General features: G+C 42.8%; 1 protein-coding gene across 1 annotated transcript in view; it reads right to left on the bottom strand.

Annotated features, from left to right (window-relative positions):
* Positions 1–5,049: 5,049 nt before the first annotated feature.
* Positions 5,050–13,631, bottom strand: part of LOC133657065 (high-affinity choline transporter 1-like) — a 35,145-nt gene continuing 26,563 nt past the window's right edge. Inside the window, exons 4-8 of the mRNA XM_062057969.1 lie at positions 9,609–9,757; positions 9,395–9,538; positions 6,272–6,425; positions 5,991–6,208; positions 5,050–5,918 (exon numbers count right to left, since the gene is read on the bottom strand). Of these exons, the coding sequence (XP_061913953.1) occupies positions 5,367–5,918; positions 5,991–6,208; positions 6,272–6,425; positions 9,395–9,538; positions 9,609–9,757 (1,217 nt within the window). The 3' untranslated portion in view covers positions 5,050–5,366. The remainder of the gene's footprint in view (positions 5,919–5,990; positions 6,209–6,271; positions 6,426–9,394; positions 9,539–9,608; positions 9,758–13,631) is intronic.

Raw genomic sequence — 13,631 nt, forward strand, 5'->3', positions numbered from 1 at the left:
TAATAAAGGGTAACATAATCATATTTAAATCATAATAATAATATAATAATACCATTATCTACAGATGATTGTACTACATCAGTAACAAAGGGAGACATAACATTTATAATCATATTTAAATCATAATAATAATAATAAAATGCTAATACTATTATCTACAGATGATAACCCTACATCAGTAATAAAGGGAGACATAATATTTATAATTACATTTAAATGATAATAATAATGTAATTAGTGCCCTGGACCTCTGGCCGGGGGTCGCTGGAAACCGCCATACTTTTAAGATGGTGCCAAGTGTCCGAATCTGTGAGTTTTAGGTGCAAACGTACAAAATGAGCTACAGAGCTAGCCTAAAATGTTAGCATGCTAACATTAAAATGCTAACACTTAGTAGGAAAATGGGAAAATGGGAATTTTTGTGTTATTTCGAGACCGACGTCTAACATTGGAGTCAATGAGAGATTTAGCTGACTGTCTTGGCTTTGAGGGCCACCAGAAGCCAAATGGGACACACCACCTCCATAAAAGTGACATGTTCTGAGAGAGGACATGTGTGTCAACGTCTTCACCGAGACACATGACAGTGGGATACAAGATGTGGCCGTGAGGACAGGTTGTTCACCCAAAAATAAAGCGTATTTTCGGGGCTTCCACCCTCTAGTAAATTAGAGGGTACGCTTCCGGCTTTAATGGAGGAACACCGATGGCGCGCGCCTCCTTCCGATGGCCATCCAGCCAAAACCAAACATTGGACGTAAAAAAGTTTTAAGCAAAGGTTACAGTAGACAAGCGTGTGAACAAAATGAGACGTTAAGCACCGAGCTACGCGAAAGTATGGCTGAGCTACAAGAGGAGGTAATCGCGAAGTTTGGAGCGTTATAAAGGTTGCGTACCCATAGGTACCCATTCAATGGGCCCATAGCGATTCCATCCATCCATCCATCCATCCATCCATCCATCCATCTTCTTCCGTTTATCCGAGGTGGGGTCGCGGGAGAGGCAGCTTAAGCAGAGAAGACCAGACTTTCCTCTCCCCAGCCACTTCGTCCAGCTCCTCCCGGGGGATCCCGAGGCGTTCCCAGGCCAGCCGGGAGACATAGTCTTCCCAACGTGTCCTGGGTCTTCCCCGTGGCCTCCTACCGGTCGGACGTGCCCTAAACACCTCCCTAGGGAGGCGTTCGGGTGGCATCCTGACCAGATGCCCGAACCACCTCATCTGGCTCGTCTCCATGTGGAGGAGCAGCGGCTTTACTTTGAGCTCCTCCCGGATGACAGAGCTTCTCACCCTATCTCTAAGGGAGAGACCTCATTTCATTTGGGCCGCTTGTACCCGTGATCTTGTCCTTTCGGTCATAACCCAAAGCTCATGACCATAGGTGAGGATGGGAACGTAGATGGACCGGTAAAGTGAGAGCTTTGCCTTCCGGCTCAGCTCCTTCTTCACCACAACGGATCGATACATTACTGAAGACGCCGCACCGATCCGTCTGTTGATCTCACCATCCACTCTTCCCTCACTCGCGAACAAACCTCCGAGGTACTTGAACTCCTCCACTTGTGGCAGGGTCTCCTCCCCAACCCGGGGGCGATTAGTTTTCGGAATAGCATCGCCATGGTAACAGGAAATGTACCCCACTAAAAGTGCCACTGTCGCCCTTATCGAGACCTCTTCGACGGTATAAGATAAAAAGGGGTCGTTGGTTGGTTCGTTGCTTATTATTTACGAGAGTCTATCTCTAAGGGAGAGCCCTGCCACCCTTCGGAGGAAACCAATTTGGGCCGCTTGTACCCGTGATCTTGTCCTTTCGGTCATAACCCAAAGCTCATGACCACATGTGAGGATGGGAACGTAGATGGACCGGTAAATGAGGGGCGGCATGGCGTAGTGGGTTGAGCGCCCGTGTCAGAAACCTGAGGGTTGCAGGTTCGCTCCCCGCCTCTTACCATGCCGTTGTGTCCTTGGGCAGGACACTTCACCCTTGCCCCCGGTGCCGCTCACACCGGTGAATGAATGTTGAATGAATGATAGGTGGTGGTCGGAGGGGCCGTAGGCGCAAATTGGCAGCCACGCTTCCGTCAGTCTACCCCAGGGCAGCTGTGGCTATGAAAGTAGCTTACCACCACCAGGTGTGAATGAATGATGGGTTTTTAACATGTAAAGCGACTTTGGGTACTTAGAAAAGCGCTATATAAATCCCAGGTATTATTATTATTATTATTATAAATTGAGAGCTTTGCCTTCCGGCTCAGCTCCTTCTTCACCACAACGGAACGATACAGCGTCCGCATTACTGAAGACGCCGCACCGATCCGTCTGTTGATCTCACCATCCACTCTTCCCTCACTCGCGAACAAACCTCCGAGGTACTTGAACTCCTCCACTTGGGGCAGGGTCTCCTCCCAACCCGGGGGCGATTAGTTTTCGGAATAGCATCGCCACGGTAACAGGAAATGTACCCCACTAAAAGTGCCACTTATCGAGACCTCTTCGACGGTATAAGATAAAAAGGGGTCGTTGGTTGGTTCGTCGCTTATTATTCGCGAGAGTCTATCTCTAAGGGAGAGCCCTGCCACCCTTCGGAGGAAACCAATTTGGGCCGCTTGTACCCGTGATCTTGTCCTTTCGGTCATAACCCAAAGCTCATGACCATATGTGAGGATGGGAACGTAGATGGACCGGTAAATTGAGAGCTTTGCCTTCCGGCTCAGCTCCTTCTTCACCACAACGGATCGATACAGCGTCCGCATTCCAGAAGACGCCGCACCGATCCGTCTGTCGATCTCACCATCCACTCTTCCCTCACTCGCGAATAAACCTCCGAGGTACTTGAACTCCTCCACTTGTGGCAGGGTCTCCTCCCCAACCCGGGGGCGATTAGTTTTCGGAATAGCATCGCCATGGTAACAGGAAATGTACCCCACTAAAAGTGCCACTGTCGCCCTTAACGAGACCTCTTCGACGGTATAAGATAAAAAGGGGTCGTTGGTTGGTTCGTCGCTTATTATTCACGAGAGTCTATCTCTAAGGGAGAGACCCGCCACCCGGCGTAGGAAACTCATTTGGGCCGCTTGTACCCGGGATCTTGTCCTTTCGGTCATAACCCAAAGCTCATGACCATATGTGAGGATGGGAACGTAGATGGACCGGTAAATTGAGAGCTTTGCCTTCCGGCTCAGCTCCTTCTTCACCACAACGGATCGATACAGCGTCCGCATTACTGAAGACGCCGCACCGATCCGTCTGTCGATCTCACCATCCACTCTTCCCTCACTCGCGAACAAGACTCCGAGGTACTTGAACTCCTCCACTTGGGGCAGGGTCTCCTCCCCAGCCCGGGGGCGATTAGTTTTCGGAATAGCATCGCCATGGTAACAGGAAATGTACCCCACTAAAAGTGCCACTGTCGCCCTTATCGAGACCTCTTCGACGGTATAAGATAAAAAGGGGTCGTTGGTTGGTTCGTCGCTTATTATTCACGAGAGTCTATCTCTGAGGGAGAGACCCGCCACCCGGCGTAGGAAACTCATTTGGGCCGCTTGTACCCGGGATCTTGTCCTTTCGGTCATAACCCAAAGCTCATGACCATAGGTGAGGATGGGAACGTAGATGGACCGGTAAATTGAGAGCTTTGCCTTCCGGCTCAGCTCCTTCTTCACCACAACGGATCGATACAGCGTCCGCATTCCAGAAGACGCCGCACCGATCCGTCTGTCGATCTCACCATCCACTCTTCCCTCACTCGCGAATAAACCTCCGAGGTACTTGAACTCCTCCACTTGTGGCAGGGTCTCCTCCCCAACCCGGGGGCGATTAGTTTTCGGAATAGCATCGCCATGGTAACAGGAAATGTACCCCACTAAAAGTGCCACTGTCGCCCTTATCGAGACCTCTTCGACGGTATAAGATAAAAAGGGGTCGTTGGTTGGTTCGTCGCTTATTATTCACGAGAGTCTATCTCTAAGGGAGAGACCCGCCACCCGGCGTAGGAAACTCATTTGGGCCGCTTGTACCCGTGATCTTGTCCTTTCGGTCATAACCCAAAGCTCATGACCATAGGTGAGGATGGGAACGTAGATGGACCGGTAAATTGAGAGCTTTGCCTTCCGGCTCAGCTCCTTCTTCACCACAACGGATCGATACAGCGTCCGCATTACTGAAGACGCCGCACCGATCCGTCTGTCAATCTCACCATCCACTCTTCCCTCACTCGCGAACAAGACTCCGAGGTACTTGAACTCCTCCACTTGGGGCAGGGTCTCCTCCCCAGCCCGGGGGCGATTAGTTTTCGGAATAGCATCGCCATGGTAACAGGAAATGTACCCCACTAAAAGTGCCACTGTCGCCCTTATCGAGACCTCTTCGACGGTATAAGATAAAAAGGGGTCGTTGGTTGGTTCGTCGCTTATTATTCACGAGAGTCTATCTCTGAGGGAGAGACCCGCCACCCGGCGTAGGAAACTCATTTGGGCCGCTTGTACCCGTGATCTTGTCCTTTCGGTCATAACCCAAAGCTCATGACCATAGGTGAGGATGGGAACGTAGATGGACCGGTAAATTGAGAGCTTTGCCTTCCGGCTCAGCTCCTTCTTCACCACAACGGATCGATACAGCGTCTGCATTACTGAAGACGCCGCACCGATCCGTCTGTCGATCTCACGATCCACTCTTCCCTCACTCGCGAACTAGACTCCGAGGTACTTGAACTCCTCCACTTGGGGCAGGGTCTCCTCCGCAACCCGGGGGCGATTAGTGTCGCTGTCGCCCTTATCGAGACCTTTCCGACGGTATAAGATATAAAGGGGTTTGTTGGTTGGTTCGTCGCTTATTATTCGCGAGAGTTTATGGGCTGCTTGCATTTCAGCAGGCCCATAATAACAAACTGTGAAGTATGAGCAATAATAATATGGGCTGCTTGCCAGTGGAGTCCTGATTTAGCCGCCTTATCGTGTGCTGGTGTCCGCTGGGAGCAAAGTTCCTGGCAGCGGGAGGTGTGTGCACGGGACGGCGGTGCGATGCGACAATATTTAGAAAGACACGCAACAGCAGGCAGCTAATGAAGTTTAATCTTCCACACGTGTTTGCATAGACTGACGAGAGTACGAGAAGAAAAGTACAACCAAAAGTCAGCCCTTCTTCCTCTTGGTCTCAGGACGCTAAAAAGAAAACGGGGAACACCGGCGTGCTTCTGGCAGTTCACAAGAAATCCTACGAGTGTCATTGCTGCAGAAAATTGCAGAGAACACGTTGAGCTCTTAAAACAGAGAGCTGTTATTCCGATACATTATTATATGTGCGCACGTCAGCGCACATCAAGGTACAAATGAAAGTCGACTAAACTAGGAAACATTCAACTTAGCTTTGATCAGAAAGCCGACTCCAACATGGGCTCGCAAACTTCATTGCTGTCGTTTTGTTCTTTCAGCTCCTCGTCCTTCACCTCGTACTTGGCGCCGTCCGCCCTCTCTGCCGACTCCAGACCTTTCACCTGGAACACGTCCCACTTCTCGGGGATCACGCCTCGGCGGAAGAGCATGGACGCCAGGGAGGAGAAGGACAGGATGGCCGCCACCGCCGAGAGCATGCAGATGGTTCTGATGGGCCAGAGCTGGACGTAGACTCCGTTTTCCAGGGCGCAGCCCGGGAAGCGGATGACGGGCGGTATGCCCAGCAGCGGCTCGCCGCAGAGCACCCTCAGCAGCATGCCCGTCACGCAGCCGAGGACGGCGCCGTAGCCGTTGGACACGGCGAAGAAGAGCACGCACACCAGCTGGGGCAGCATGAGCGTGTAGGTGAGGTCCGAGCGCAGCATCCAGATCATCAGGACGCTGTTGTCCAGGAAGGTGAGGGACGTCCCCGCCAGGCCCACCACCACCACCGACACCCGGATCACCCACTGGACCTCCTGCTGGGACGCCTGCGGGACCACAAGCGCGTCAGGCCGGCCTTTTTCCCACCCCGCCCCGCCCCGCTCCCTCCCCCGCCTCACCTGCGTCCTCAGGATGTTCTTGTAGATGTTGGAGGTGAAGATGGAGGCGGCCGACAGCAAGGCCGAGTCGGTGGACGACATGACGGCGGCGGCCACGGCGCCAATGCCCACGATGGAAATGTAGGGCGGGGTGAGGTGCTGCAGGACGATGGGCAGCACCAGACCCGTCTGTCCTCGCTCGAACGGGGACGGAGAGCCGTACGAAGTCAAGTTCCAGTCTGCGGAGAAGACGTGCTGGTCAGAAGGTTGCTGCGGGACAGGTGCGCCCGACAGGAAGTCACCTGTGGAAGCCGCCGCTGCCCCCAACAGGATGGGGGGGATCCCCAGCGTGGGAACGATGATGGCCGCCGCGAAGCAGGTGATCTTGGCCGTGGAGGACGAGGCGGCCGACAGCGTCCTCTGGTGGAAGTTCTGCAGACCCAAGTTGCCCAAACCCTCAAGTGCACAAGCACAAAAGTTATTATCCAGTTATTACTGGTGATATTCATTATTCATATTCATGATGTCATCAAGTTATTATCCAGTTATTACTGGGGATATTCATCATTCATATTCATGATGTCATCAAGTTATTATCCAGTTATTACTGGTGATATTCATCATTCATATTCATGATGTCATCAAGTTATCATCAAGTTATTATCCAGTTATTACTGGTGATATTCATCATTCATATTCATGATGTCATCAAGTTATCATAAAGTTATTATCCAGTTATTACTGGTGATATTCATCATTCATATTCATGATGTCATCAAGTTATCATCAAGTTATTATCCAGTTATTACTAGTGATATTCACTATTCATATTTATGATGTCATCAAGTTATCATAAAGTTATTATCCAGTTATTACTGGTGATAGTCACTATTCATATTTATGATGTCATCAAGTTATTATCCAGTTATTACTAGTGATATTCACTATTCATATTTATGATGTCATCAAGTTATTATCCAGTTATTACCAGTGATATTCACTATTCATATTTATGATGTCATCAAGTTATTATCCAGTTATTACTAGTGATATTCACTATTCATATTTATGATGTCATCAAGTTATTATCCAGTTATTACTAGTGATATTCACTATTCATATTTATGATGTCATCAGGGTTTTATCCAGTTATTACTGGTGATATTCACTATTCATATTTATGATGTCATCAAGTTATTATCCAGTTATTACTGGTGATATTCACTATTCATATTTATGATGTCATCAAGTTATCATAAAGTTATTATCCAGTTATTACTAGTGATATTCATCATTCATATTCATGATGTCATCAAGTTATCATAAAGTTATTATCCAGTTGTTACTAGTGATATTCACTATTCATATTTATGATGTCATCAAGTTATTATCCAGTTATTACTGGTGATATTCACTATTCATATTTATGATGTCATCAAGTTTTTATCCAGTTATTACTAGTGATATTCACTATTCATATTTATGATGTCATCAAGTTATCATAAAGTTATTATCCAGTTATTACTGGTGATATTCATCATTCATATTCATGATGTCATCAAGTTATCATAAAGTTATTATCCAGTTGTTACTAGTGATATTCACTATTCATATTCATGATGTCATCAAATGATAAATAAATGATAAATGGGTTATACTTGTATAGCGCTTTTCTACCTTCAAGGTACTCAAAGCGCTTTGACACTATTTCCACATTCACCCATTCACACACACATTCACTCACACATTTACTCACACACACATTCACACACACATTCACACACACATTCACACACACACTCACACACACATTCACACACACATTCACACACACATTCACACACACACTCACACACACTTTCACACACACACTCACACACACATTCACACACACACTCACACACACATTCACACACACACTCACACACACATTCACACACACACTCACACACACATTCACACACACTCACACACACACACACACATTCACACACACATTCACACACACAGTCACACACACATTCACACACACACATTCACACACACACTCACACACACATTCACACACACACTCACACACACATTCACACACACAGTCACACACACATTCACACACACAGTCACACACACATTCACACACACACATTCACACACACATTCACACACTGATGGTGGGAGCTGCCATGCAAGGCCCTAACCAGCAGCCATCAGGAGCAAGGGTGAAGTGTCTTGCCCAAGGACACAACGGTCGTGACTAGGAAGGTAGAAGGTGGGGATTGAACCCCAGTAACCAGCAACACTCCCATTGCTGGCACGGCCACTCTACCAACTTCGCCACGCCGCCTCTAGTTATCATCAAGTTATTATCCAGTTATTACTAGTAATATTCACTATTCATATTTATGACGTCATCAAGTTATTATCCAGTTATTACTAGTAATATTCACTATTCATATTTATGATGTCATCAAGTTATTATCCAGTTATTACTAGTGATATTCACTATTCATATTTATGATGTCATCAAGTTATCATAAAGTTATTATCCAGTTATTACTAGTGATATTCACTATTCTTATTTATGATGTCATCAAGTTATTATCCAGTTATTACTAGTGATATTCACTATTCATATTTATGATGTCATCAAGTTATTATCCAGTTATTACTGGTGATATTCACTATTCATATTTATGATGTCATCAAGTTATTATCCAGTTATTACTAGTGATATTCACTATTCATATTTATGATGTCATCAAGTTATTATCCAGTTATTACTAGTGATATTCACTATTCATATTTATGATGTCATCAAGTTATTATCCAGTTATTACTAGTGATATTCACTATTCATATTTATGATGTCATCAAGTTATCATAAAGTTATTATCCAGTTATTACTGGTGATATTCACTATTCTTATTTATGATGTCATAAAGTTATTATCCAGTTATTACTAGTGATATTCACTATTCATATTTATGATGTCATCAAGTTATTATCCAGTTATTACTAGTGATATTCACTATTCATATTTATGATGTCATCAAGTTATTATCCAGTTATTACTAGTGATATTCACTATTCATATTTATGATGTCATCAAGTTATCATAAAGTTATTATCCAGTTATTACTAGTGATATTCACTATTCTTATTTATGATGTCATAAAGTTATTATCCAGTTATTACTAGTGATATTCACTATTCATATTTATGATGTTATTACTATTATTCATGTGACATTCATGGTGTCATTGTGTTAATATCAGGAAGTTATTATCAAGTTATTAATAATGTTATGACTATTATTCATGTGACATTCATGGTGTCATGGTGCTAATATCAGTAAAGTTATTATCAAGTTATTACTAATGTCATTACTAATATTCATGTGACATTCATGGTGTCATGGTGCTCACTAGAATGAGGAAGTTGTCGATCCAGCGCCACACGCGGTCCTCCTCCAAGGTTCCGAGCCAGGGCGGCTGGAAGGTGAAGTTGAAGGCCGTCTTGCTGATGTCCGTCACTGCCGGGCTCATCAGCGCGAAGGGAACACACATCCACTGCGGGACTCAAAGCGTCAACTCAAGGCTGAAGGCTGAAGGCTGAAGGCGTGAGAGGAAGACGACTGACCAGGCTGAGGAAGATGAGCACCAGCTGGATGATGTCAGTGTACGCCACCGAGTAGAGACCGCCCAGCAGCGTGTAGGTGATGGCCACCGCCGCCGAGATCCAGATGCTCACTGAGTAGGACAGGTCCAGGATCACGCTCATCGTCACGCCTGGCACACACACACACACACACACACACACACACACACACACACACACACACACACACACACACACACACACACACACACACACACACACACACACACACACACACACACAAGTGTTAAACTCACACGGCGCAGTGAGAGGAATATTAAAAAAATAACTCTCAGGACCGTGAGAAGAACCCCGACTGCTTTTTGGAGGAACGACAACAAACAAGACGATCACTTTTCCTGCTCGGACACAACGTCAACACAACTTTTGTCCACTCGACACCGTGACACGGCCAGGTAAACATGCAGTGTTGCTCTTTCTGCCACTAGGGGGCGTTCACTCGACGCTACAATAACACGCGGCTTAGGAGCAGCAGAGGGTGAAAACAACACAAGACTGGGAAAGTTGTGTCAAAATCAACACAAGACTTGGAAAGTTGTGTCAAAATCAACACAAGACTTAGCTAGTTGTGTCAAAATCAACACAAGACTTGAAAAGTTGTGTCAAAATCAACACAAGACTTAGCAAGTTGTGTCAAAATCAACACAAGACTTGAAAAGTTGTGTCAAAATCAACACAAGACTGGAAAAGTTGTGTCAAAATCAACACAAGACTGGAAAAGTTGTGTCAAAATCAACACAAGACTTAGAAAGTTGTGTCAAAATCAACACAAGACTTAAAAAGTTGTGTCAAAATCAACACAAGACTTAGAAAGTTGTGTCAAAATCAACACAAGACAGGAAAAGTTGTGTCAAAATCAACACAAGACTTAAAAAGTTGTGTCAAAATCAACAAAAGACTTAGAAAGTTGTGTCAAAATCAACACAAGACTGGAAAATTTGTGTCAAAATCAACACAAGACTTGGAAAAGTTGTGTCAAAATCAACACAAAACTTAGAAAGTTGTGTCAAAATCAACACAAGACTGGAAAAGTTGTGTCAAAATCAACACAAGACTGGAAAAGTTGTGTCAAAATCAACACAAGACTTAGAAAGTTGTGTCAAAATCAACACAAGACTTAAAAAGTTGTGTCAAAATCAACACAAGACTTAGAAAGTTGTGTCAAAATCAACACAAGACTGGAAAAGTTGTGTCAAAATCAACACAAGACTGGAAAAGTTGTGTCAAAATCAACACAAGACTTAGAAAGTTGTGTCAATATTAACACAAGACTTACAAAGTTGTGTCAAAATCAACACAAGACTTAGAAAGTTCTGTCAAAATCAACACAAGACTTAGAAAGTTCTGTCAAAATCAACACAAAACTTAGAAAGTTGTGTCAAAATCAACACAAGACTGGAAAAGTTGTGTCAAAATCAACACAAGACTTAGAAAGTTGTGTCAAAATCAACACAAGACTTAAAAAGTTGTGTCAAAATCAACACAAGACTTAGAAAGTTGTGTCAAAATCACCACAAGACTTAGAAAGTTGTGTCAAAATCACCACAAGACTGGAAAAGTTGTGTCAAAATCAACGCAAGACTTGAAAAGTTGTGTCAAAATCAACACAATACTTAGAAAGTTGTGTCAAAATCAACAAAAGACTTAAAAAGTTGTGTAAAAATCAACACAGGACTTGAAAAATTGTGTCAAAATCATCACAAGACTGGAAAAGTTGTGTCAAAATCAACACAAGACTTAAAAAGTTGTGTCAAAATCAACACAAGACTTAAAAAGTTGTGTCAAAATCAACACAAGACTTAGAAAATTCTGTCAAAATCAACACAAAACTTAGAAAGTTGTGTCAAAATCAACACAAGACTGGAAAAGTTGTGTCAAAATCAACACAAGACTTAGAAAGTTGTGTCAAAATCAACACAAGACTTAGAAAGTTGTGTCAAAATCAACACAAGACTTAAAAAGTTGTGTCAAAATCAACACAAGACTTAGAAAGTTGTGTCAAAATCAACACAAGACTTAGAAAGTTGTGTCAAAATCACCACAAGACTGGAAAAGTTGTGTCAAAATCAACGCAAGACTTGAAAAGTTGTGTCAAAATCAACACAAGACTTAGAAAGTTGTGTCAAAATCAACAAAAGACTTAAAAAGTTGTGTAAAAATCAACACAGAACTTGAAAAATTGTGTCAAAATCATCACAAGACTTGAAAAGTTAAGTCAAAATCAACACAAGACTTAGAAAGTTGTGTCAATATTAACACAAGACTTAGAAAGTTGTGTCAAAATCAACACAAGACTTAGAAAGGTTGTGTCAAAATCAACACAAGACTGGAAAGGTTGTGTTAAAATCAACACAAGACTTAGAAAGTTGTGTCAAAATCAACACAAGACTTAGAAAGTTATGTCAAAATCAACACAAGACTTAGAAAGTTGTGTCAAAATCACCACGAGACTTAAAAAGTTGTGTCAAAATCAACACAAGACTTGAAAAGTTGTGTCAAAATCAACACAAGACTTAGAAAGTTAAGTCAAAATCAACAAAAGACTTAAAAAGTTGTGTAAAAAACAACACAAGACTTAGAAAGTTGTGTCAAAATCAACACAAGACTTGAAAAGTTAAGTCAAAATCATCACAAGACTTAGAAAGTTGTGTCAAAATCAACACAAGACTTGACAAATTGTGTTAAAATCAACACAAGACTGGAAAAGTTAAGTCAAAATCAACACAAGACTTAGAAAGTTGTGTCAAAATCAACACAAGACTTAGAAAGATGTGTCAAAATCAACACAAGACTTAGAAAGTTGTGTCAAAATCAACAAAAGACTTAAAAAGTTGTGTCAAAATCAACACAAGACTTAGAAAGTTGTGTCAAAATCAACACAAGACTGGAAAGGTTGTGTCAAAATCAACACAAGACTTAGAAAGTTGTGTCAAAATCAACACAAGACTTAGAAAGTTGTGTCGAAATCAACACAAGACTGGAAAGGTTGTGTCAAAATCAACACAAGACTTAGAAAGTTGTGTCAAAATCAACACAAGACTTAAAAAGTTGTGTCAAAATCAACACAAGACTAGAAAAGTTCTGTCAAAATCATCACAAGACTTGAAAAGTTAAGTCAAAATCAACACAAGACTTAGAAAGTTGTGTCAAAATCAACACAAGACTTAGAAAGTTGTGTCAAAATCAACACAAGACTTAGAAAGTTGTGTCAAAATCAACACAAGACTTGAAAAGTTAAGTCAAAATCAACACAAGACTTGACAAATTGTGTTAAAATCAACACAAGACTTAGAAAGTTGTGTCAAAATCAACACAAGACTTAAAAAGTTGTGTCAAAATCAACACAAGACTTAAAAAGTTGTGTCAAAATCAACACAAAACTTAGAAAGTTGTGTCAAAATCAACACAAGACTGGAAAAGTTGTGTCAAAATCAACACAAGACTTAGAAAGTTGTGTCAAAATCAACACAAGACTTAGAAAGTTGTGTCAAAATCAACACAAGGCTTAGAAAGTTGTGTCAAAATCAACACAAGACTGGAAAAGTTGTGTCAAAATCAACACAAGACTTAGAAAGTTGTGTCAAAATCAACACAAGACTTAGAAAGTTGTGTCAAAATCAACACAAGGCTTAGAAAGTTGTGTCAAAATCAACACAAGACTGGAAAAGTTGTGTCAAAATCAACACAAGACTTAGAAAGTTGTGTCAAAATCAACACAAGACTTAGAAAGTGGTGTCAAAATCCTCACAAGACTTGAAAAGTTGTGTAAAAATCAACACAAGACTTAGAAAGTTGTGTCAAAATCAACATAAGACTGTAAAAGTTGTCTCAAAAACAACACAAGACTTAAAAAGTTGTGTCAAAATCAACACAAGACTAGAAAAGTTGTCTCAAAACCAAAACGAGTTTAAAAACGGGTGTAAAAAACAACACAAAAGGCATAACAAAATAAAATCAGTTGTGCAAAAAATCAACAAAAAAAAG

The sequence above is a fragment of the Entelurus aequoreus genome, linkage group LG09, assembly GCF_033978785.1.
Source record: "Entelurus aequoreus isolate RoL-2023_Sb linkage group LG09, RoL_Eaeq_v1.1, whole genome shotgun sequence".
NCBI lineage: Eukaryota > Metazoa > Chordata > Actinopteri > Syngnathiformes > Syngnathidae > Entelurus > Entelurus aequoreus.